This window comes from Ambystoma mexicanum, chromosome 4p (genome assembly GCF_040938575.1).
Source record: "Ambystoma mexicanum isolate Mex_15411 chromosome 4p, UKY_AmexF1_1, whole genome shotgun sequence".
In the NCBI taxonomy this organism is placed as follows: Eukaryota; Metazoa; Chordata; class Amphibia; order Caudata; family Ambystomatidae; genus Ambystoma; species Ambystoma mexicanum.
In genome coordinates, this window is record NC_090927.1 from 276,782,833 (window position 1) to 276,807,063 (window position 24,231).

Below are 24,231 nucleotides of genomic sequence, written 5' to 3' on the forward strand. Positions count from 1 at the left end.
CCACGCAAAATATTCCACTGGAATATTTCCTATGGGATTTCCCATTGATTTTAAACGCACCACTTTTTTGGTGCAATGTTAAAGATACCGCCGGTTTATTTAATATAAATGCCCCGGTTGTTTTTTTTTGCCAGAACTCTTTTCTAAAATGGCATTTGTGTCCGTCTCCGTAACTCTAACGAAGGTCGAGTCCTTTGTTCCACTTTTTGGCGGGCTTCTCCACAGAAGCCCTCCAACTGGTGCCACTCTGTCTGGGTTCCACAGGATGTGTGGGGAGGGGAATTGGCACCCTGGACTGCGTTGCCTTAACAACCCAAGTCGCACTCTATTCTGATTGGCCCAGTGGTGAGCCGCCCGGCTCACCACTTAGCATGTGTGAGTGACAGCTAGGCTGTTGAATGGGGGTTTTTCTGCATAAAAGCAGGGCCTTTGGGACTGGAACTTCAGAAGTCGCCACAGGACCTAAGAATCCGAAGAGGGGAGAAGCTGAAGCCATCTGCAACTGACGACACCACCGGTGGAGCCCTGCTGCAAAGACCTCACCACTTTCCCCGACAACAAAAGAAGATCTTCTCCCTCTGAGCTAGTGGGATCAACCAGTTCGCCATTTCGCCTTCAAGGACGTCTCTTGGTCGAATCGTCCGTGCCAAGCACCCCGGTGGCTGGATAGCCAAGCTTCACCACTTTGACCGCGAATAAAAGGAACGCACCTTTTAACCGACGAACTCCGCGGCTGGTTTCATCCCTGTGCAGTGCATCGACTCCAAGTTTCCTCCTCGACGAGATCTTCTCTTTCCCTGGTCGAAACCACAAACTGCAACCACTGCCAGAAACAACTGCCACCGCTGGAGCTTCCTCTCTCTTTAAGGTACTGTGTTCCTTAACAGTACCTGGACTCCCTTTCCACAGTTTGCTAAAGGTGACACTTAAATCCTTAGCTTTCCAACTGGGTTGGCCCCAGACCTTCTAACTTTACTTCTTGAATCACCCCAACCTCTTTTGAACATTCTGCAAAGACTTTTAGTGCATTTTAAACTGTGTGATCTTGGGCACATTTCGCTTTGCTCCATTTAAAGTGGGCCTGGCCTATGAACTTTGGCTCTACAGTGTATACTGCCTTCACTTACTTGCTTTGAACCTAGAAAAGTGTTGGGAACTGTTTTATTTTTATGCCCTGCCTTTTTCTCCCCCTTTAACTTAACTATTGGAGTGCCATCTAAGTTACGCGCTCACATCTGTTTTAACAAATAGTGGTGTTTTAACTCTGACTTGTCTAATAGTTATCAAGGGAGGTGTGTATACTTTACCTGACTGTGTTTTAACTTACTTTTGATTTAGAGCGCTAGTGTATTTCCTAAAGTGTGTTTTAAATAAATAATTATATACTTTTGATACAAAGCTCTGGTCAGTGTTTGTTTGCTCTACTGTGTTTGTAGCCCTATTGTGTATACTCTATATACTGCCCTACTCTTCTTGAGAGAAGTCTGACTGCTCAGCCACAGCTACCAGGTAAATGTGGGTGGTACAGACTGCTACCAAATAGGGTTTACTGCTTACTCCTGTAGTCTTAATCTTCTTGCAGTGGTCCCCAAGGGAACTGCACAGGATTCTGCCTAACAGCTCTTGCAGTCTTTAGAGCTTTTGGTAGGTCTGAAATATATAAGGTGATCAAAAGCATTTGCCCATACCATTGAGATCCATGCGCCACTGTAGCCATCAGTCATAATTTTTTTTATTTGTGATTAATCAAAAATAGATTTTTACAAAGTATGGGTCAACTGCTTGTGATGATGTCAGTCTAAAATTTCTCTGAAAGTCTCTCTAAAACGGGCCCTCTTGATTGGTTAGGTTCTCGGCATCTTAATGATTTGAAGAATTTTGTAGGGTGGTAGTAGCCACTGTGTCTTGTCGCCACCAATCAATCGGGCCCAACACGTCGGTTCGTCTGACAGAATGAAGTCCGAGAAGATATGTTTTAGATATCGTTCTCTTATCTGTTGGTTGCTGGAACATTTTATAAGTAGGTGTCGGATGGTTTCTTTTTCTGTTGTATTGCAGAAACGGCACTGGTTCGAAGGGGACTTGCCTCTGATGGCAAAGATCTCATTGGTTGGAAGCAAGTTTAACCGGGCACGCAAGAGCAAGTCTCTCCCCTTTTTACTTGGAAACTTTTTGATGTATTGATGGAACTCATTTAGTTTCTCTGTGTTGGGCGGGAGGTGTGATGTTAATTTGTTTTTTCCTGCCTCTTCCAGCGTGGCTATCCAATCTTGGTCTTTCAGTTTTTTTAGGATTTTTCCCGGGTTACCAATCAATGTGTCTTCATCACACTCTATTGATTCTAGCACTTCGATGTTCTCTCTTTTCCAGAGTGATAGCCTTTTGCTGCCATTTCTCACCATTTCTTGGTTTATTAGGTTGTAGATTGACGGGTAGGTTTAACATGGCGTCACCTCCGTATATTAATGTAGGCGTCACCTTTTTTTTTATAGAACTCCCAAACTGGGGCCATAGAGTACCTTTCCAAATTTCTTATTTACGGCTCTGCCTTGTGCCGCCAGTTTGTTGACTTTAGATCTTAATGAGTCTTGCATTGCGCGAACTTGCTTTGTGGAATCCAGGATGACCCCCAAGTATTTGAAATCTAGAACTTTTTCAATAGGAGTTCCTTCGAGGGTTAGACAAGTGTTTTCTCTCTTTCTTGTAGTTACTTCAAGAGTCAAAAACTTTGTTTTCCTTTCATTAATTTCCAAGTTGTTTTCCTGGATATAGCTTTGTAGGTTAGTTAGTTGGTGTTGTAGCCCAATCGGTGTATGGTCTAGCAAGACTCGATAGTCTGCATAGAGTAGCCTCGTGATCGCTGTTTTACATAGCTTTGGCGGAAATGCTCTAATTTTTGCGTATGAGCCTTTGATGTCACCCATAAATGCCAGAAAGAGGGCCGCAGCCAACGGGCACCATTGCTTTACACCTGGAGATGTCTGAATCGCGGCTGACAGTAGGCTGTTTTGGTCCAGGCAAATTTGCATACTGGTGTTGGTATGTAGGGCCTTAATTGGGTCCAACAGGGCAGTAGGGCAGTCCCAGGCCTCAAGCTTTGACCATAGTCTTGATCTTTCTACTCGATAAAAGGCCTGAGTGAGGTCAATAAAGGCAATGAAGATTAGAGGCCCCCCTTCCAAAACTTTATTCTTTAGGGCATTCAGAAGTAAGATATTTGCCGCTGTGCCTATGTTCTTCTTGAATCCCGTTTGAAATGGGTCTTCACAGGGCGCGTTTTGGGCCCAGCTCTTAAATCTATCCAGTATCAAGGAGCCAAATACTTTCGCCATTACGTCTAGTAACGCAATTGGTCGGTAGTTCGCCGGGTCTTTTTTGTTGCCTTTCTTAAATATTGGGACCACTGTTGCTGACCTCCACGATGGCGGGATGGTTTTCAAATCCGTGCATCTCCCAAAGATTTTACTAAGGAGGCTCGCCTATTCGTTTGGTCGCGTCTTTAGGTCCACGTTGGTGATCCCATCTGACCCCGGAGCTCTGGAGTTCTTTAAGGACTTGATCCGGTCTAATATCTCACTTTGGTCGTCCACTCTTACCCATGGTGAAGGTTCCACCCTGGTGCAGAAGGTTGTTGTAGTTGTTGGAGTTAGGTACAAGGTTTTAAAATGCGTTGTCCAAGTGTGTTCGCCAATGTCATTTATTATGGAGTTTTCTGAACCCTTAGATGTTGTTCTCAATAGGCTCCAAAATGATCTTGCTTTGTTGCCACTTATGATGTTTAAGATATTTTCGGAGTCCTGTTGGTAAAGGTGTAACCGATGACTTTTAGCCCAGGATTTATATTGCTTTGAGGCTGCTTCTGCCTCTTTGAATGCTGATGGAGTTGCAATAATGTTTGCCCTGCATTGAATTTTCCTCAGTTCTCGTTGTTTGTCTACCAAGGTTTTATCGCACACGTGTCTCGGTTGTTCTCCAAAAGGTCTGCTTCGAGGTCGATCCCTTCTTGTACATTGTTAAAAATGGTGAGTAGTCTGTTTTGTTTGTGTAGGTCATGATGTTAAATCTACTTTCCAGTTCTTTAATTGATGAAGCCGACAGTTTTATTCAGTTTCCCTGTGTGTTGCTGTCGATCTGAGCTTGCATGTGGTCCGTGGGTAGAGACGTTGCCCACCAAGTGGTTGAGAGTGGGTTATGATCGCTGGCGTTGACTCTTGTGACTTCAAAAGATTTAGTCACTGACAGTATTGTTTCTGTTACAAATATGTAGTCGATCGTGGCCTTGGCATCATTTCTCTCCCACGATGGTGGGCGAGTTGAGTCTGGGAAGGCCTCGTCCAAGTTATGTAGGTTTTTTGAAACCATCAGTCGCATCCACAGTTTCCCACGCTGCCCTGCAACAGTTTTGTTAACTTGACCATAGTCGACTCCTGTTCTTGGTAGACAGGTAGCGTTGAGGTCGCCGTATATCAGAAAGTGCTGTGCCAGACGGACTGCGAAGGCCTCATCTATTGCTGCTTCTACCATTCCCAAATAAACTGTTGGGTCCATGGAGGCCGGGTTCCAGTACGTGTTTGCTATTATTAATGTTGTTTTTTCCGACATGGACGACTTCTTGCCTTGTTATATCCATGATGATTTAACCATCAGAATTGCTTGGTTGCTAATCAGTGTCTGTTCCAGTTGGATCCCACATCCATTCTTACAGGCGATCAACAGTCCAGATGAAGGCTGTCCTAACGGGCCTTTTTTTTGCTGGAGCCAGCACTAGCTCATACCCTTGCATTGAAGGGTGCTCTGTCAGCCAGGTCTCCTGAAGGCATTTATGTCGTAGGTCCCAATGTCCATGTCGCTGGGAGTTTGCATGTGAGAATGCCCTCTCGTGTTCCATGAGAACATCCTAATGGTTTGACCTAGATGATTAGGGCAATGACTTTCTTGATCAGTGTGCTCAAGGTCTGTGGATTGCTACTTTTGTTTCTGTGACATTAGGGTTTTTGGCAGCCAAGACCACAGCCCTTGCATTGGCGCACATTTCTTTGATGCTTCACTCTGTTTTTTGGTTTGGTACCGTTTGTGAGATGGATCTAGTGATGGTATCGTCTCTTTTTGTGTTGCTTCCTTTTCCAGGCCTGCTGTTGTCGTTTTGTTGGTTATTTGTTGACAAACTTGTCAGGACCAGCACTGTTGCCTCTCGTTCCTTGTTTTTTGACGTGATGTGGTTGTTGATCTTCTGATGTTCTGGTGACCTACCACTTTCCTTCTCCACATTGCTGTGGTTTTTGATTGCCGCGTCCCCCCCGTCAGCTGGATATCTCGTAGGGATGTTCGCTAGAGCTGCGGCTGTGCGGCCCCTGCCGCTTGTTTTCATCTTGACTAGCTGGACTCTTTGTTGTACTGCCTGCTGGGTATACACTTAGCTCGTATCCCATCCTTCGTAGTTCATTTACATTGTCTTTGATGGTAGACTTTAATGTTTTTGAAGCAATGTGTAAGTGAGTTCTTGCTTTCCTGCGTTTGTGGCTGGGCTCCACCACTAGGAGATCTTTTGACTTGATATGACGCAAGTTTCAGATATGTTTAAAGAGTGTTAACACTGAACTCCTAAACTATGGTATGGCAAGAAGCAAGTAATGCCGGGGGGGAGGAGGAGGCTGAGACCCTGATAGCCTGGAAACAACTAATAGCAGAGTTATTTGGGCTAATGCAAGACCTGACGGAAACCAGAGAAGAGGGATCCCTATCACAAGGCGCAGAAACAGAACATGAAAGGGAGTAGGTTCGAAAGGGGGGGGGAAAGGGAGAAGCAGTGGACATGACGAAGCGATGTATATTTAAAATGTCACTAAATGCACTGCATGTTTTGTTGTATTGTTTGTTGAAATAAAATTAATAAAAGTATTAAAAAATAAATTAACACCAAACTCCTAGTCAGTGTGATCCTGTCATTGTTTTCTTCAGATTGCGTCAGTTTGATTATCCATTTAGCCTGGTTTTTCGTTATAGATTTGGGTTCTAGATCTATAGTGCAGGCCCGTCTCTCTTGTTTCCCTAAGTGTATGACCGGACGCCGACTCGTTCTCTTTGCTCATATTGATCTTATCTTTGCTGTAGTTACGAGGGGGCGATGGGCTGTATGAGCTATCTCTTTTGCAGAGTTGTCCTTTGTGCTTTGGAGGAGTTTCGTATCTCGGTCTCATCTTAGTTTTTTCTTTTGAATGGTCGTGGTGCATTGGCGAGTTAAGTTGTTTCTCCCGTCCAGCTCTTACAACGGCCTGTTCGTTGAGTGCTCTCTTTGTTTCCCTTTCGGTTACTTTTTCAGTTTCTTGCAACAGAGGTTTTTGGTTCACTTGCCTCAGAGTTTCTTGGTTCCAGTTTACTCTTTTATTTGTTCTTTTACACCTGTTCACAAGTGTTTGATGATGTCTGTCCAAGTTGTCATCCTTATCACCGGAGTTGACCTCTGATATGTTAGTGGTTGGTTTGGTCGATGCAGTGGGGTTTCGCTCCAAAATTGGTTGTGTCAGCAATTGGTCTAATAACTCAGGTTCATCAGAGGCTCGTTCTCAAGAAAGTCGTTGGTTTTAGGTGACGAGGCCTCGTCCATTTTCGAATTCCCCACTGTTTTATTTGTCTGGTGGCTTACTGAAGACACTGGGGTTGATGTTTGCTTTTTGTTAATTCAAGGCGGAGTGGAAAATTGGAAAATCGGTTCTGTCATTTGAAAGCCTGGTTTTGCCATCATAAGCGTAGTTGTTTTCTTCCGAGTGGTTGTGGGCATGGTCAGTGCCTTTAGCGACCCACTCTTGGAAGTAACCAATGTTTCCTGGCAATCTGGCGTACAATCGGCTCCGAGTGATTTTTCTGGGCTTCCTCTTAATCCCATTGTGTTTCAGTGGCCAGTTGCGCAGTAGGTCCATCGTTGTCTGGTTTGTTGACTGTTAAGTCGATCGTTTTAATAGTTTGTGTTCCTGTCGTATTGCAGACCACCCCCTGTTTCTTAGCCTGCTGGGGCTCATGGGGATTGGTGAGCAGCTGTTCATGGCAGGACACCATGGTCTTTGGTCTTGATTCCAGTGCCATAATGTAAGCTTCCAGGAAGATGACCTTACTATGGATCATTGCTTGCAGGGTTGTATGGTCTTTTAAGGAGTCTGCCCCTGCTTCATATAGCTTCATGAATGGCGCTAAAGGTATCGTCATGGCTGACATGATCGAAAGTAAGTCTGTCTTTTTGTTGGGGGTGCCCGACTGGCTCGGCGACTGTTGCTGGATTGGAGGTCTCCTCGTTGGGGAGTCAGTTCGAGACGTGGTCAGGCTGGGACGGTAGAGTTTGGCAAGCCGATTTGTGTCCAAAGAGCTTCTTCTGTTCGTAGTCGCATCCGGACAGGGCGGGAGGTGGCCAAATCCCCCAGGAGCTTTGATGAGAATGCCAAGGTCGCCCCATACTTTCCACGGGCGTTTAGATGCCGAGTTAAGTGGAGTTAATGAGTTATCTGGGTTTGTGTCATGGTCCAACTCTCTCAGCTGGGGTGCAGGCGGGGGAGAGCCTCTTTTCTTAGACTCAGTCGTGAGAGAGGTGTTTTTGGGTATGTCATTATAGGCGTCTGGCGGCGAGTCCTGCTCCCTCTGGGGCGACAGTGGCTTTTCTTCAGTTGTAGCCAATGAGCCTGGTTTCCCAAGATCATTCCCCTCATTCAGATCTAGCTGTTTATTTGGCAAGAAATGTGGATTGTTCATTTCTACCAGTGCCTTTGCTAGAGGCGGGGGCAGATTGGGAGCCATTTCCCCCCTCTCGAAGTTCTTGTCATTTTGTCGTGTACTCCCTTTCTTCAGAGCTCAGGAGCGATATTGAGTTCTGCAGATTAGTTAAGGTACAGCCTATGTTGTTTCGAGAAAGGTAGACATTCTCGGATGGCCTTGAGTATTTCCGTATCGGATAGCTCAAGTGAGCGATGTCTATTCTCCGATCTGGAGCTTGTTCATGCATGAAAGTAATTTGTCACAAAGGTCCTCGGATGTGGCTCCTCAGTTCTTTTTGCCTGTTTTGAAGTGACAAAAGACATGGTCGTGTTCGTTACCAGTGGTTTTTTAGCACACTGGCTATTCATCTTAAGGTTGTTTTTTCGTGTGTTTTTCATATTATTCCTTAACGTTTTCTTTGTTTTCAAAGATACTGAGTCAGGCAATCTTTGCCTTTTCCTCAGATTCGGAGCTATGATGGCAGCCTCGGAGACTGATACTCTATCCAACTCTCCTGTGGTGTTCAACGCCGTCCCCAGAGCCGCGTCGATCAGTGCCTCCACACGTGTTGGCCTTGGCCAAGGGGGTGTGGCCAGCTCCTGCTGGGCATCCGGAGCAGGCTCCTCGCTCCCGGCCGCTTCCTCCTCCAGTGAATCATGAGCGAGTTCACCCTCTTCCTCCACGCTAAACCCAAACCCCGGACTCCCCCTGCTCCCCACACGAGAGCCGCCGGCGTGTGGCACGGGTCACATGGGCGCTCTGTGCAGGGTGGGTCCAAGTCGAGCGCCGGAGGTTGCTGCAGCAGGCCTGACGGCAAGGTAAGCGGAAGCTGGTTTTTCTGTTCCCTGTTTTCCGCCGACGGCGGAGGTGAATCTTGGCCGCCGCTCACTGGCCCGACTGTGTGTACTGGCAATAGAGATGGTGGGGCTGGGTCAGCCTCGTTGGAATTACTGAGGGCAAGTCTCAGCTCTGGTATGTTTGTAAGCACATCAGAATGAAAAGTGGGTGTGTTTACACGCAGCCGAGAGCTTCTTAGTCGACGTCCTTCCTCGTCTTCTTTGGATGACGCATTTAGGTCCACTGGCCTGGTGGCCCTAGCAGTCCTGACAGCCATGACAGCCATGACTGCAGGACTGCCACTCGTCGTCCACTCCACGGCCGCTCCGCAGCTTGGAGCTGGTTTTATGCTGTGGGTCCTCCCACAAGCACACAGTAACAATGGAGATGAGAGATAGACTCCAAAGGCAGGTCCACAGTGTTTCGTGCTCAGCTCAGCTGCAGGACTGCCACTCGTCGTCCACTCCGTCCTATCAGTCATAATGTATACAGGTTGTGAATTGTGAGGAAAACAAGTGGCCCTTAGAAAACTGCCACATAACCTTCAGCAGTGGTATCTATTTGACAAACTAGGAACACCGGTCCAGCACTTTGTATGACTAGTCAGCGTGAAGGGAGAGCAATGACAGCCCGGTTCCAAAGGTTCCCAATTAAGAAATGTGGTTCTGGACTATGATAGAATCTATGGTATCAGAGCAGCGGGTCATGAAGAAGCATTTGAATATAGAAGACGAGGTGGTAAAATTATGTCGGTGACCTGGCAACGAGTAGCCTTTGGAGTAGTCTTTACAGGAACGAGACCGAATTTGGTTGTTGAGGTTGCCAGCTGGAAATGGGTTGTAGAGGTTCCTTGATGAAACATGGTGAGAGCCGGTTCAGTCTGTAGAGTACGTGGGAAGAAGGTTGGATTCAGAATGGTCAGTGTTTAGAAGCGAGGAGAGCCAGTAGAAGCTTTCTTGCATATAGGGATGCCCATTGCACAGGTCAACAGTCACAACACACACATGGCTATGTTGCAAGAATGTAAAGGAGGAAAAGATTAAAAAGAATCCTAAATTGTCTTGAGAGGTCAAATGAAGTTGACAGTCAGAGAAGACAACTGAACATTCATTCTTATTTGTTAGAGAAACCCCCATCACTGACAATAGTTGAACTTTTTTTAGTTTCAGCAGAACCTATTGCATACTGTATGCTTAAGGTAAGCATTACCACACAGCAATAAAGAAGCGCCAAATGCTTTATGCAACATCAGTTGCCAGTGCATTACCAACCTGAATCTTGCATCCTTCGCAAGACACTGAATCACTGTAGCCCCTCCAAACGAATGTCCAAGAGAAGCTATTCTGTCGGTATCAATGGAGCCCTGTAAAGAAGAGGTACATGGTTACACTCCGGCACTTCACTTGGCTACGTGTCTGGTAGAATATCTTTCTCATGCACCACGTAGTCCCATCCAAATATTTATATATTTATCAAAAGTAATATGTCCATGAAACACAAGTGTTGGACCTCCACCACTTAAATTCGACAACATGGGTAGGGTGTCCCAATAAATGCACTTGCTGCCATGCATTTATCATTTTGTATTGAGCTTAAAACGTCCTCATTCACGCTTTCTGCATAGTAGTAGTCAGCAGGACTCTACTGGTCCACTGGGTGGGAAAAATAACCGCCCTACATTCAGGTAATATGGGAAAAATAAATCGGTGGCCTGATTAATACACTATGCACTGCATCATTGCAAAGACTTCACTTTTTCAGCCAAATGAAGAAAGGGCAACTAGGGCTTTTGATGAGCTTTTGAACTGGAAGTACTCTCTATTTTTTGAAGTTGCGAGTAAAATGATGTTTAGGAGTTAACAAAAATAAATTGCCATTCCCAATGAGGGTATATATAGGCAAGCAAAACAAGGTTAATCCCAACATATAGCCTTTTGTAATCCTTACTCATTTCACTTAGTAAAACATGCAAATTAAATGATGCAGTATTCCAAGATGGCCGCCGGGGCAGAGAGACGTGGTCGAGTCTCGCTCCTGCCGGACCACACCGAGGCACCTCACTTAGCACCAGATCCGAGGGTAAAAAGCACCCCCAACGGCTACAGACCCTCCCCGGGACTCACCGCTGCTACGGGAAGGAGAATCGCAGCGGGGGAGAGCGCGAGGAGAGGCAGCGCTGCATCGGAGAGCCACCCCTCCCCCACCGAGGACGAAGCGCGCCCTGAGGGACCGGTGTAAGGAGAAGCCGGGACAGGTTCCTGTCTGCAGACGACAAGCCTGGGTATACAGGCACAGCGACACATACCCACCAGGCGGAGGGGATTCAGCGGCAAGGGATACGCCCGGAGCGAAGCACACTACGCGCCGGGGAACGGAACAACGACGGGAGCAGAGGATCCCCCGACAACCCAACATTGCAACGTCTCCTGGGAACACTGCATCTGGCAAGAGGAGTTCCCGCTAGAACTCCGGAGCCGTGGCTGGGCTTTAGCATGAGAGGAATAGAACGTGCGTAGAAGGAAGCGTACGGCCCAAGGAGTCACAGTGACGGGCCGGACTGCACTACAGGTGAGAGGGCCCCTTCCACCCCACCTGCACAGAGGCTCCCCCACAAGGCCAACAAAGCCACTCTGCATCCAGGGGGTAAATCCCCATACACTTCAGCCTTTGTACTCTGGGCAGATTTAACGGGAAGAGACAGGCAATTAGTCAAGGACTCTACCCCCAGACCCTCTAACAGCACTGGGGGCAACTAGGCAAGAGGTATCCGGAGGCTGAAGGGCGAACAAGCGCCTTTTGAAGAGAGGAGGCAATATAACCCGGGGCACACTATCAGCTAAGCTCACCCCGCCAAGTCAAGAACGGCTAGGCAGATGCACCCAAGGCACAACATGCCAAGGAGCAAATAAACCCAGTGAGTACTTCACACCGCAAGGGCAATGTCCAAGGCAAAGGGGAAAGTGGGTGTGACGCAACCAAACCAGCAGTCGGCTAGACAAGATTCAAGCATACTCCAAATGTGGGAGTCCGATACCCCTATAACCACCAGGGGAAGGTCGCAGGATGAACCACCATTGGACTCCATCCCCCCTCCAACGCAAGTAACCAACCCCCGTCAAGGGACGACATGCACGCCTGGTTCGTAGAGCTGCAAGACAAACTCATGTCGACGGTTCAAGACCAATTCGCCACAATGAGGAACGACATGAAACAGGCAGTTCAGGACCTAAAACGAGATGTAGCCAAACTGGAAGAAAGGACGGACACTAGAGAAAATTGTGCAAAACGTGGACGAAGAGACACAACAAAATAGCGAACCCAAGAACACCTAGTGCGATTAACCCACAACTTAGAAATCCAATGTGAGGACCTAGAAAATAGGTCCCGCAGATCTAACATCCGCATTAAAAACATGCCCGAGACCGTGCTGGACAAAGATCTTAAGAAAGCGGTACAGGAAGTGTTCAGGGACCTAACTGAAGCACAGGAAGCGGACATCATAGGGATCGACAGAATACACAGAGTGGCCCTTAAAAGAACTGGCGCCCCTGGGGAAAGACCTAGGGACGTACTGGCAGCCCTCACATCGTACCCACAGAAAGAACATATACTGAGGAGAGCGAGGCTGGTATACCATATAAGGCAGACATACAGCTTTACCAGGACCTGGTATCTGTGACGTTACTAAAGAGGAGGGAAATGCACCACTAATAAAAGAGCTGATAGCAAAAGAAATAAGGTACACATGGACATTCCCTTTTGGCCTGCTATTCGAGTGGGAAGGGAAACAAAGGAGAGTGACAACTTGGGAAGAAGGGCTCCATATATTGGACATACAAGCAGAGGAGGAAGGAGACAGGGACATCAAAGCAAAAAGGGAACTGCAAAAAAGGCCGAGAGGTTGGGAGGTGGTTCGGCAGAAAAAGAAACCAAATGGTAGGGGGAACTCCAAACCGGCAGCAGTGGAGTAGAGGAACACCCATCCAGGACGATGACAGGGGGCACCCCCCAGACTACGGAACTTGCAGAGGCACTCTACGAAGGAACTCGGAAAAAAAAATTCCTAGCGGCCCGGCTGGGGATCAGGTATGAACACGCAGAAGGTCTGAGGAATATGCGGGGTTTAGGACTCCCCGCAAAGTTTAACCCGAGTGAGTCCACAGAGGGCAGGGAGCGATAGGCGCAACGCCCTAGCATCCATAGGTACCCGGGCCCTCCTCGGGATCAAAGTTGGTTGTTTGTTTATAATTGGGGGGGGGGAATTGGGAAGTTGGGGAGGGCGGGACGGGAGGGCTACTCCGGAAGACAGCTTGGATCACGACACTCCGTCTCACATGACACCCGATCATGGTCAACTGCAATGGGGAAAATCAGAATATTAACGTTAAACGTTAGGGGCCTGAACTCCCCAGTGAAGAGGAAGAAAATAGAGAATATGCTTAAAAGGGAGAAGGCGGACATCCTACTACTCCAGGAAACACATATAAGAGCACAAGACAGAAGGAAGGTCTATCTCAGAGGTTACAATGTACTGGCACAATCGAACGCTACAGAAAAGTGAGCGGGGTTCTAATAGCCACACTGGGGGGAAGGGACGCAACACTAATTGATAAGCAGACAGACAGGGAGGGGAGGGTTGCGTTCCCCAATGTATTGTTAGAGGGCTCTAGGCTCACTCTGGCATCAATATACGCGCCAAACACGGGCCAAGACGGATTCATGCGGGATGCGATGGAGAAATTGGAGGGGTTTGCGAAGGGAGAGATAATACTGGGGGGCGACCTCAACATGGCATGGCAGCCGCAATTAGATAGGAGCGCGGGGGGACCACAGAACCATGGGGCCCCATCCAGGCATCTCAAGCAAAGAATGGACCAGATGGCGTGTGATGCATGGAGGGAACTGAAGGGCCAAAATAAAGGCTACACATACTATTTGCATGTCCACAACACAATGTCGCGAATAGATTACTTCTGGGTGTCGGTGGGAATGTTGGGCAAAGTGCAAGGGATGGAACTAGGCCCAATCGAAATCTCGGACCATGTCCCACTCTGGCTGGACGTACAGACCCCAGGGAAGGGTGGGGGGCTCTGGCGATGGAGACTCCCACAGGATCTGCTTTCAGACCCGGTGACTAGAGAAGCAGTCAGGGACAAGATAGCAGAATATTTCCAACAAAATGACACGGGGGAGGTCCCATTGGGTACAGTTTGGGAAGCGTTCAAAGCAGTTACCCGGGGACACATGATAGCTCTGAAAGCCACCAAGGACCGACAAAGGCACGGGTGGGAAAGAGAACTAGAAAAAAACTCACTGATATGCGAGAGGAGCTACTAATACATCCTACCAAAAGCCTTAAGAAAGCACTGAGACACACGCAAGGACAACTGGAAATGCTTCGCAATAAAAAGGCAGAGACATCCCTCCTCTATCTCAAGCAGAGATACTTTATCAAAGCAAACAAGGCAGACACATTCTTAGCGAGACAACTCTCCGCAAAACAAAAATCATTAACCATTCTAAACATTAAAGACGCTCAAGGTGAGCCCCATACACGCACAAAGGACATAGTGGAGGTATTCAAGTAGTTCTATCAAAAACTACGCGACTGAGCACCCAGACGAGGGCGATCAAAACAAATTCCTGCAGTCCCTCCCCATCCCAAAGATATCGGAAGAACAGAAAATAGCTCTGGAAACCCAAATCACGGAGGAAGAGGTGAAGAAATCAATAGCAGGACTCCCTTATAACAAGGCACCAGGCCCAGATGGCTTCATGGCCCCCTTCTATAAAATATATGCAGATATCCTCACCCCATTCCTCACAAAACTACTAAACACCTTCAAAGAAAGCGGAAATGTAACCCCATCCATGAATGAGGCTAAGGTCCTGGTGTTCCACAAACCAGGCGAAAATCCCTCCCTCCCTGGTTCTTACCGCCCAATTGCATTGATAAACTTAGATTCAAAAATGTACACAAAGATCCTAGCAGCCAGGCTTTCCCCGCTATTGTCCTCCCTAATAAATCCAGATCAATCAGGCTTTATCCCAGGCAGGCAAACCCATGACAACCTAAGAAGAGTGATACACTTAATAGAAAACGTAGGCATTACACATACGCCAGCCATACTACTCTCACTCGACGCCGAAAAGGCTTTTGACCGGGTGGAATGGTCCATTCTTTTCAAAACGCTAGAGCATATGGGTTTTGGAGAACAATACATAAAAATGGTCAAAGCCAACTATATCTCCCCATCAATAAGAATAGCGATCAACGGAGAAGTCTCAGACAGGATGGAGATTACCAGGGGGACAAAGCAAGGATGCCCATTATCTCCCCTCCTATGTGCGATATTCCTGGAACCGATGCTTATTAGGATTAGGGAAACTACCCAAATAAAAGGGATTCAGATGGCAGGCAGACAACATAAGGTAATAGCATATGCAGACTATATGCTACTAGCCCTGGAGGATCATGGGGAGTCTCTGCCACGTGCGATGCAGGAACTGGAGGCATTTGGGGAGATATCAGCCCTGAAAATCAATAGGAACAAATCCGAAATACTATTATTGGCAGAGGACAAAGAGGTACAGGAAAGGGCGGTGGGATCACAAGGTCTAAAAATTGCAAATGAAGGAATCGGGTATCTGGGCATTACACTCACGCATAGGGTGGACTCACTGTACAAAGGCAATTACCCCTCATTACTGGCCAGAGTGAAAAAGGACATGGAGCGATGGTGCCCGCTGAGGATCTCTTGGTGGGGTAGAATCCAGTCTGTGAAAATGAATATTCTACCTAAGCTACTATATCACTTCCACGCCCTCCCGATAAGAATTCCTAACTCATTCTTCAAAGCACTGTCAAAGACAATTTCATCATATATCTGGAATAAGAAGCCCCCAAGGGTCGCGAGAGCGATCCTCACAACACATGTCAAAGAGGGGGGAATGTCACTACCACACTTCAGGAAATACTACCAAGCAGCGCAATTATGGGTCCTGAAAGAATGGCTGGGGGATGACCAACAATCGATCTGGGTAACTCAAGATAGGGCAGTCGCCAGAACTCCGCTGGAAGATATCCTTTGGAAGCTAAGACAACATAGACACCCAAATCTCTGCATTAGTGAAATCATGAAAACTACACTGAGCGCATGGGACGAACAGACACGGAAGGGTTTCATGACCACGGCGACAGCACCAGTCACGCACATTTTTAGGAACCCACAATTCCCACCAGGACAAGAGCCCAGGGCCTTTGAGAAATGGGAAGAGGCAGGCTGCAGGAAAATAGGAGAAATGTTCTGCGACAAGGAAGTACGACCCTTTGCAGACTGTAAAACTATGTGGAACTTGACAAAGGCGGATAGATACAAGTACGAACAGCTCACACAGTGGCTGGCAACGCCAGAGATTACCCAGGCGGCCACAAGGGAGTTAACCCCGTTCGAAAAATACATCTTATCCAACTCAGGAACTAAGAAACTGATCTCCACACTATACAACTTCATCAAAACACAGGACGAAGAAATAAAATGGACTTACTTGAAAAGATGGGAAAGAACACTAGGGGAAGAGATCCCAATTCAGCAGTGGCAGAAGCTGTGGGCGGGCATTCTCAAACTAACACGAGCGGTGCAGACCAGGGAAATGTGGACAAAAATAGTCACGCAATGGCACTACACTCTGGAGAGGCTTAACAATATGTACCCAGGAACGCCCGACTGCTGTTGGAGAGGCTGCCCAGAAGCCGGCACGTGGAGGCATATCTGGTGGGACTGTCAAGGGGTCAAAGGATTCTGATTGGAACTAATAACAGAAATGAATAAGATGTTCCCAGAGGCGGACCAACTGGGGGAGAAAGTGTGGCTATGCGGAATGATAGGGCATCAATCCAAGAAATATAGCAAGGCACAATGGAGAAGCTTCATGAGCCTGGTCATAACGGCATGGGCCACTATCGCCCAAAACTGGAAAAAACAAGACCCACCATTAATATACACCTGGTTGCAAAAGGTCTGATCGCAAATGACAATGGAAAAGATCACACACCATCTACAGGGCTCGAATCGGTCATTCATGAAGGATTGGGGGGGGGGTTAGGAGTTCTGGAATACCTACAATCGGACTATATGGCACAATGGTGCCCGCACAACATCAGAATCACGGACATATTTACCTCATAGACGATCCCGAGGAAAGTAGGAACATGGAACAAGCCTTCCAGAGGGAGGGGGTTGGTGAGGGTGGAGGGGGGGGGGGCTCCAAGGGGATGTTACTCTGTTATGTTACACTGTAAAACAATAAAAATATGTTTTAGAAAAAAAAAAAAATGATGCATTGATTTTTTTTCCCCCTTGAAGTTCCTTCTCCGACCAGGCAGTAATAACATTAGAACGCCGGCCTATGGGACTGCTCTGCTGGCACCACTACAAACATAACCATGGAGCTGCGTGGATGGAACCTAGGAGGAACGTTTTTTTAAATAACAGGCCCTAAAGCATTTGAAGATATGTAGATTTCTGTTCATGATAAAAATGTCTGAGTGCAGCATTTAAAGAGGTCGAGGAAGAATGTGATGTAATGTATTTCTTTTACAGGTAAAGATGCCTCTTGCCATGATTGATGACCATGCTCTCAGATGTTGAGGCATTTGCAGAAAGATTGGCACTGAGGTAAGGACTCATGCATTACATTTTCTTATGCTTCCCAAGCATTGCTCTCTAGTCTCGGTATCTAGGGTATGGCTATGTGATGGGTCTGCAGAGGCGGAGGCGGGACAGACTATCAGTGCAAGAGTCACTGTGGTGAGTAACCTGTACTTCGGTCATGCTGACAAGGGTCTGGCAGCTGCACGATGTATTCATATCTTTATTTTTCCAATTTTCTAAAAAGACTAGTTGGGACAACAAACTATCCTGCCATACGTGTTTAGTCAACAATCCAAAAGCTATTTCATTAACACTAACATACGTTTGAGATAATATTGGTGCTGCAGAGAGGCCATGGGCAGTGCCCAAGCATCCTTAACTATCACAACCATTGATTTGACCCAATTCTATTCTGAAAGGAAACAAAGTCATTGTGTATGACCGTGCAGGGAATATCCTTTTTTTGGTCCACATCGTCAATGCATTAGGTGCCTAGCTAATCATCCAAAAAAAAGATGCAAACTTCTGAGAATTTTCCATTACTTTGTTTCCTTACCATGAACTCGCTGGTAGCTTAGCAAGACCAGAAGATGCAGCATAGCATGCAGGGGGTGAATGCTTCTGCAAAAGGATGGGCCATGATACAGATCAAAGATGCATGGCATCCGGTTGGTGGCATGTTTAAACTAGGTATGATACTGAGAACAATGGAAGGTTGATGATAAACGCAGACGTGCACCCTGTGTGACAGGCATGGTATCGAGAGACACAGACTCAACAGTTTGAAAACCTTTATTATCAAACTTTGTGGGGTTCGTGTAATGCCTACCTGGCCTTAACTCTAGGGTGATTATTCGCTCAACTGATGCTTCTAAGGGCAGTCGATGTATGTAAATCCAAACCCGAAGTTTGTCCAGACCTCTGCTTGCCCTCACTCTTAAACCAAATGTGATAAGGGATTTTCGTAAATGGTGACTCAAAAAAAGGAAATGTAATCCACAGCTGGTTTCAGGTAGTCTTACGAATAGGTGTAGTTCTGCCAGTTCAAAATAGTTAAACTCAAAAGGGTTGCCCTTGGAACCTTCCATGCAGGGGTCCTGACGCAAGTCAATTGAGTTCCCAATGTCTCTGGGTTTCTTCGGGGTCCCTTCCCTAAGCTTTGAACCTTCCAGTTCCAAACAGAAACAGACACAGTTTCTGTTAGGCCTCTCAGGGTTCCCTTCCCCAAGACTAGGCCTCTCTTCACAAAGTTCAACAATGTCTTTAGTGGGCCTCTTTGGGTTCCCTTCCCCGCACCTAGGCCCCTCTTTACAAAGTTCAACAAACAAATAAAAAGTTCCTCTTGTCAGAATGTACTTTTTCAATTTACAGTTCTTTCATGGGGGTAGTATCAGAGACTTTCGATAACGCTGGGTTCTTTGCTCCTCCCAGACGAGACCACTCTGACCTCCAATCCCTCTCCTTATTCTCTGGCACCTTTTCCTCTTCTGTCCTTTTCCATTTGACTGTGCTTCCTGCACACCACCTTTTTCTGTCCTGCACACTTGCACCTTCTTTCCTCCTTTCTGTGCCTATTGCACATTTCTCCTTACTTTTCACTGTGCTCTTTTGCACCTTCATTTTTCTTTTTAATGTACGAGCATGTCAAATGGGTTTGAGTCGAGGTCAGGGTCTTACCACCTGCCCCTCCGACACCGTTGTGATCGGCACACATCCCAAGGGAATGAGCATTTCCCTGGACACCGCCAGCAGGAAGCCGGCTGCCTCGCTCAGGCTCCCTGGAGACATGGCCCCCTTACACACTGCAGCCCCTCATAAACACTGGGCCAGTGCCTCGGCACACCGTTCTCACTGCATCCTCCATGCTTCCCTTCCTGCAGCTCCCTGCTACTTAGCTTCTCTGGTCCAGCCAGCATTTCCAATTCGCCTCAGATTCTGGCAGAACCACCCGTTTTATACTGCATGTGAGTGTCAATTGGAGTCAGGTGTGCACAGTTGGGGAAATGTGGCTGAACTTGCCTGATTATTAGTGGGACAATTCAAAGGTCTTAGATGGTAGGCCTCACTTTGTATCTCTGTTGTTTCTATGGGTAATCATCATTGCTCCCAATCGCCTCTTCTCAATCCCAGTTCTTAATGGGTTGTGATCGGAGGTTAGATCTGTTTACTGGAATATTATTAGGGGATCGACAGGGGACATAGGGGAATCCTCTAGCCTTGTTTTCATTTAATGGGATGGATTCCCCTTTTGCTAGAGTATTCCATATCCCTGATGTTCTGTTATACAAGCATGGGTCTGGATAGTATTGCCTGTGGTCTAGATTGGTAGAAGATGAATGGATATTAGTATCAAAGTCCTATCTCTGTCTTATTTGGTTTTTGTTCTCACCCAATTTTAGGTAGTTAACTAGTTTCCTCCTCCCTCTTGGGTCATGGATAATTGGACTTGAGTTAGGGACAATGATACCTGGATCAGGGATGCGGGAATCAGCATATCCCATAAAAGCTTTCGGGACTTCCTCTTCTTTCTGCCTCTTTGGGATACTGTGTCTCGCCCATGGATACCTTACGCCCAATCCCCAAGGACCCTCCACCCAGGTGATCCTCCCCTGCTTGTCCACCCCCAGTTTCTGAATCAAACAGCGATGGCCGTTCCCTGGCTACCTGAAAAGAAGATCCAGGGGGAATAGGAGTGAGAATACCCTCAGGTTTCTCACAACCCCCAACATGCCATGTTTTTGTATCATTTGGACACATTGGGGGCAAACTGCACATTCAAAACAAGGTTGCGGTGGCAATTGGTGAATCTGGTTTGGGGCAAGACTCTGGTTCTTCCAGTATTCCACAGACATATTGCTGTTGGCATGGTTCTATCTGCAGTTGGGTTCTACAACTGGACGATCTCGAGCAACTGGTAGCTCTCCTGAGAATTCCCAGTTGCTTGCATGTCCTAGGAACTATATTCATTGTGCTATTGAGCAAAGCGATCTGTGCAATGAAATCACGGGCAGGTTTGTGGCAGACACATGAAATGATGAGATCAGCCACAGTGTGTCAAACTGAAAGCTGTGCTCCAACTAGTTGAATGCTTTCCGTGAAAATGCCCGAGCTGTTCCTTTAACTGTTTTTGCCAAGGAATTTTGCACCTTCCCTTCTCCCCAAATCCCATTTTTAAACCCCAGGATAGCTTTCCTATCCATGGCTTTACTGTAATTACATCTTGCTGCCGTTTGGTACCATATTTCCCCCTTTTTTCACTCAGTCCGGAAGAGGAGCACCGCTGAGGGTCAAGGCATGAGACCAATCACCAAAACTACAGTATGTTTTTTTTGCACTGTGCGTGCCTGTGAGTATTGGAGTGTTGTGTGACTGATGTGGCCGTGCGTGGGGTTAGGTGTGTATGTGAAGGATTGTGATGAGAGTATGTCATTGCAGTCTGTAGATGTTGGAGAGTGAGTGGCTAGCAGAGAGAAATCATCTGCAAACAGAGGAGGGCGCTACAGGGGCACAGGTGGAGGAGTAGAGAAGCGCACATCTCAGCATCATGTACATGTTTTTTGCAGGACCATGATATTAAAAGAAAATGTAGATGGGGTACTTCATATCTTGGTGCAGCCAGCATAGGCCAATTTGAGTGTTTTTGCATGTGGGTCCTGGCCTATATTGTCACGGAAAGCAAAGGAAAACTTTTCCTAAAGTTGTATGGTATTATCACTGGCATTATGGGCAAAGCCAACATGAGAATGTTCTTATGTGGGAAAACTGGTACATATTGCCATGGTCAGCATAAACACGTCTTTTTAGAGTAGATAGTGGTTAATGAAATCCCTGCAAGTCCTTTTGCCCTGCATCCTCTGCCTCAGGAAAGCGAGGGGCATGCATTCTCATCTAGCCTCCCCACTTGTTCCTACGCTTCGCTCACAATGTCATTCAAGAATGCCCGAAATGAAATATATGAATTTAATATGTAGAGAGTCAGTACAGATACAATTTATGCTGTTATTGAAATCAATTTCTCAATAAACGTAGGGGAAAACCAAAGACAGTCAGTAGAGGCTGGTCTGTTCCTTCATTTATGACAAAAAGTGTGTACTTGAGAGATAGCGTTCGAGAATTGATATGGACTGTGCCACACATCAGGAACTGCAGCAAACTGTATGTCAAAAAGATCTTCAACTCCCACACAGTTAGTTCTGCAGGATTAAATATTCACAACACACAATGCTGAATGCACTAGTTTAAAAATGAAACTCTCGGCAATCATGAAAAATTTGCCCTTGTTGCTCTACTATAATATTTTACCAGAATCTACAAACAAGAAATGTCGGTGAAGGGCAATGCAGCATTGTATCTCATCTATAATTACTTTATTCCTTATAAATCAAGGAACTGTGGGCTTCATTACAAGTTTGGTAAATCCAGCAGGATACCGCCAAACAGAATTAGTAACCGCCAGTTGGTCCAGCGGAATTACCACTGGATTACAAGTGGTGGTATGTGGCGTTAGTCCCCATTTATGAAGTCTAAAGGACGCCATGGGGATTTCAGCAGAATTACCACCAGCAGTAATTCCGCTGATAATTGTGCCGATTTGGCCATTTTCTGGTGGTAAGGCAGCAGAAATACTGCCAGCTTTTTGCTGGAGGTTTTTCCTTTGTCTCACCACCAAAGTTGTAGTATGGCGGTGCAGTAATGCAGTGGTAACAAGTTACAATGATTGTTTTGTTCTTTCTCTTGCTAACTTGACTACAAGTTAAAACTAGTCAGCCCTGCGTAGATTGTGTAATATGGGGGGAGGTTTATGTGTCCCATGAAACTTGCCTTGGTCTATCTGGAGTGGAAAGATGTATTGTCGGGTACCATGAAAAAACACATTAGCTTCACAGGATTAAAAAGGGGCCATGTGGACCAGGTATCCAAGTTAATGAGAGCCCCCACCCCTGTGAGTTCATCTAAGGAGAGTAGATTCTTATAAATACAGCTTAAAATACCAGAAGTGGCCGAACTATGGTGTGCTGGCTGATGAAAATCAAATTGCTTCCATCACAACCCAGCCTGTTCTCCTAAGAGAAACTTTGTTGTGCATAAGGTGCTTTCATAAAACATGACCAGGTGGTCAGCCTAATGGAAACTCAAACAAACAATGGTGGCCCTATGTCAGCAGCTCCTGCTTAATGATTGGCTGAGAGGCTTGCTAGCTTCATGGTTTAACAATCCCAAGAAATGAAACTCAAAGCTGAAACTTAAAGATGCCCAGAAATAGAATGGGTTATGCGAACCAATACTATTCATGCATTTAAAAATTAATTTTGCCCATAGATGCACTACCAAATCACAGAAAAACAAAAATGAAAAATGTTACGATCATGATGCAGTCATCTATCATATGGAACCAATTATGGCTGGCCTATTCTTTTTTTTTTTCAAAATGTCTTAATTAGTTTTCCATCATATCAGCATGTATTCAACATTACATCAACTCTCCCCCCCACCACCCAACTCCCTCCACCCCTCCCCCCAGGGACACGCGAGCTTTAATTCCGGGATTACGTTATGCATTAAAAATGTCCGAGATCCTGATGTTGTGTGGGCACCATTGTGCCATAAAGTCTGACTGGAGGTACTCCAGGACTCCTCCCCATTCCTTAGCAAACCTGTCTCTCGTTCCTTGGATTGTTTGTGTGACTTTTTCCATCGCCATCTGGGCCCAAACTTTTTGAGGCCATGTGAAAATCTGTGGGGTGTCTTTCTTTTTCCAATTGTGGGCTATTGTTGTCCATGCCGCTATGAGGAGTCCCATAAAGCTTCTCCATTGTGCTTCATTAAATCTTCTTGCCTTATCCTCCCTTATTCCACACAGCCAGACACCCTCCCTTAGTTGTTCCGCCTCTGAAAATATTTTGCCCATTTCTCCCTTAACTTCTTCCCAGAATGGCACTATTTCCTTACATGTCCACCAGGTGTGTTTCCATGTCCCCACCTCTCCGCATTCCCTCCAGCAGAGGCTTGACGTTTTTGGGAACATTGTGTGAAGTCTGTCGGGTGTGTAGTGCCACTGTGTCATGATTTTTATGCACATTTATCTTGTTTGTGCAGATCTGGTCATTTTTGGGATCAAAGTCCAGAGGTCCTCCCATTGTTTTCTTGTCGGTTCCTCCCCCAGAGTTCTGTTCCATTTGATCATATATGACCACTTAATTTCTTCATCCTGTGTATTAATAAAGGAGTATAAAGTCGATACCCATTTCTTTGCCCCTGAGTTAGTTGTGACATATTTCTCAAATGGGGTGAGAGTTCTCGTTGCTGCCTTCGCTATGTCCGGGGATTTTAACCAGTGTTTGAGTTGATCGGGTCTATATTATATTTCTCCCGTGTGGATCGAGCTGAGAGTGGGAGGCATGCTTCATATGATCTTATTTCATTGTTGATGAACATTTCCCCAATTTTCATTATTCCTGCCTCCTCCCAGTATTCATATGCCCCCTGCTCCATCCCCGGTGGGAACTGCGGGTTTCTACAAATGGGGGTGAATGGGCCTAGCGTGGTGGTCATTACGCCCCTTCGTGTTTGTATGTCCCACGCCTCCATCGTAGTTTTCATTATTTCGCTAATCCCTATGTTGGGGTGTCTATGCTGTTTCTGTTTCCAGAGGAGTTCCACTAAGGGGGTTCTAGCCACTGCTCTGTCCTGCGCTGCCCAGATCGGTTGTGGGTCGTCGCCTAGCCACTCCCGTAGTACTTTTAACTGTGCCGCTTGGTTATATTTCTGGATGTGAGGAAGCGCCAGCCCCCCTTCTCTAATTGGAGTGGACATGACTGCCCTAGCTAGTCTTGGCGTTTTCCCTTTCCACACAAATGTTGTGATTACCTTTGACAAAGTTTTAAAGAATGATCTGGGTACCCCTATCGGGAGGGCCTGGAAGTAATAAAGTAGTTTTGGTAGGATGGTCATCTTTACCGCCTGGATCCTGCCCCACCATGATATCTGCAGAGGGTTCCAT

The 24,231-nt window shown here is 46.5% G+C and overlaps 1 protein-coding gene across 7 annotated transcripts in view; it reads right to left on the bottom strand.

The window, feature by feature from the left end:
- PLA2G7 (phospholipase A2 group VII) overlaps window positions 1–24,231 on the bottom strand; it is a 314,769-nt gene that overhangs the window by 72,160 nt on the left and 218,378 nt on the right. For all 7 annotated transcript variants that reach the window (XM_069605817.1, XM_069605818.1, XM_069605815.1 and 4 more), the window contains exon 8: window positions 9,849–9,940. In XM_069605817.1, coding sequence (XP_069461918.1) covers window positions 9,849–9,940 — 92 coding nt within the window. The remainder of the gene's footprint in view (window positions 1–9,848; window positions 9,941–24,231) is intronic.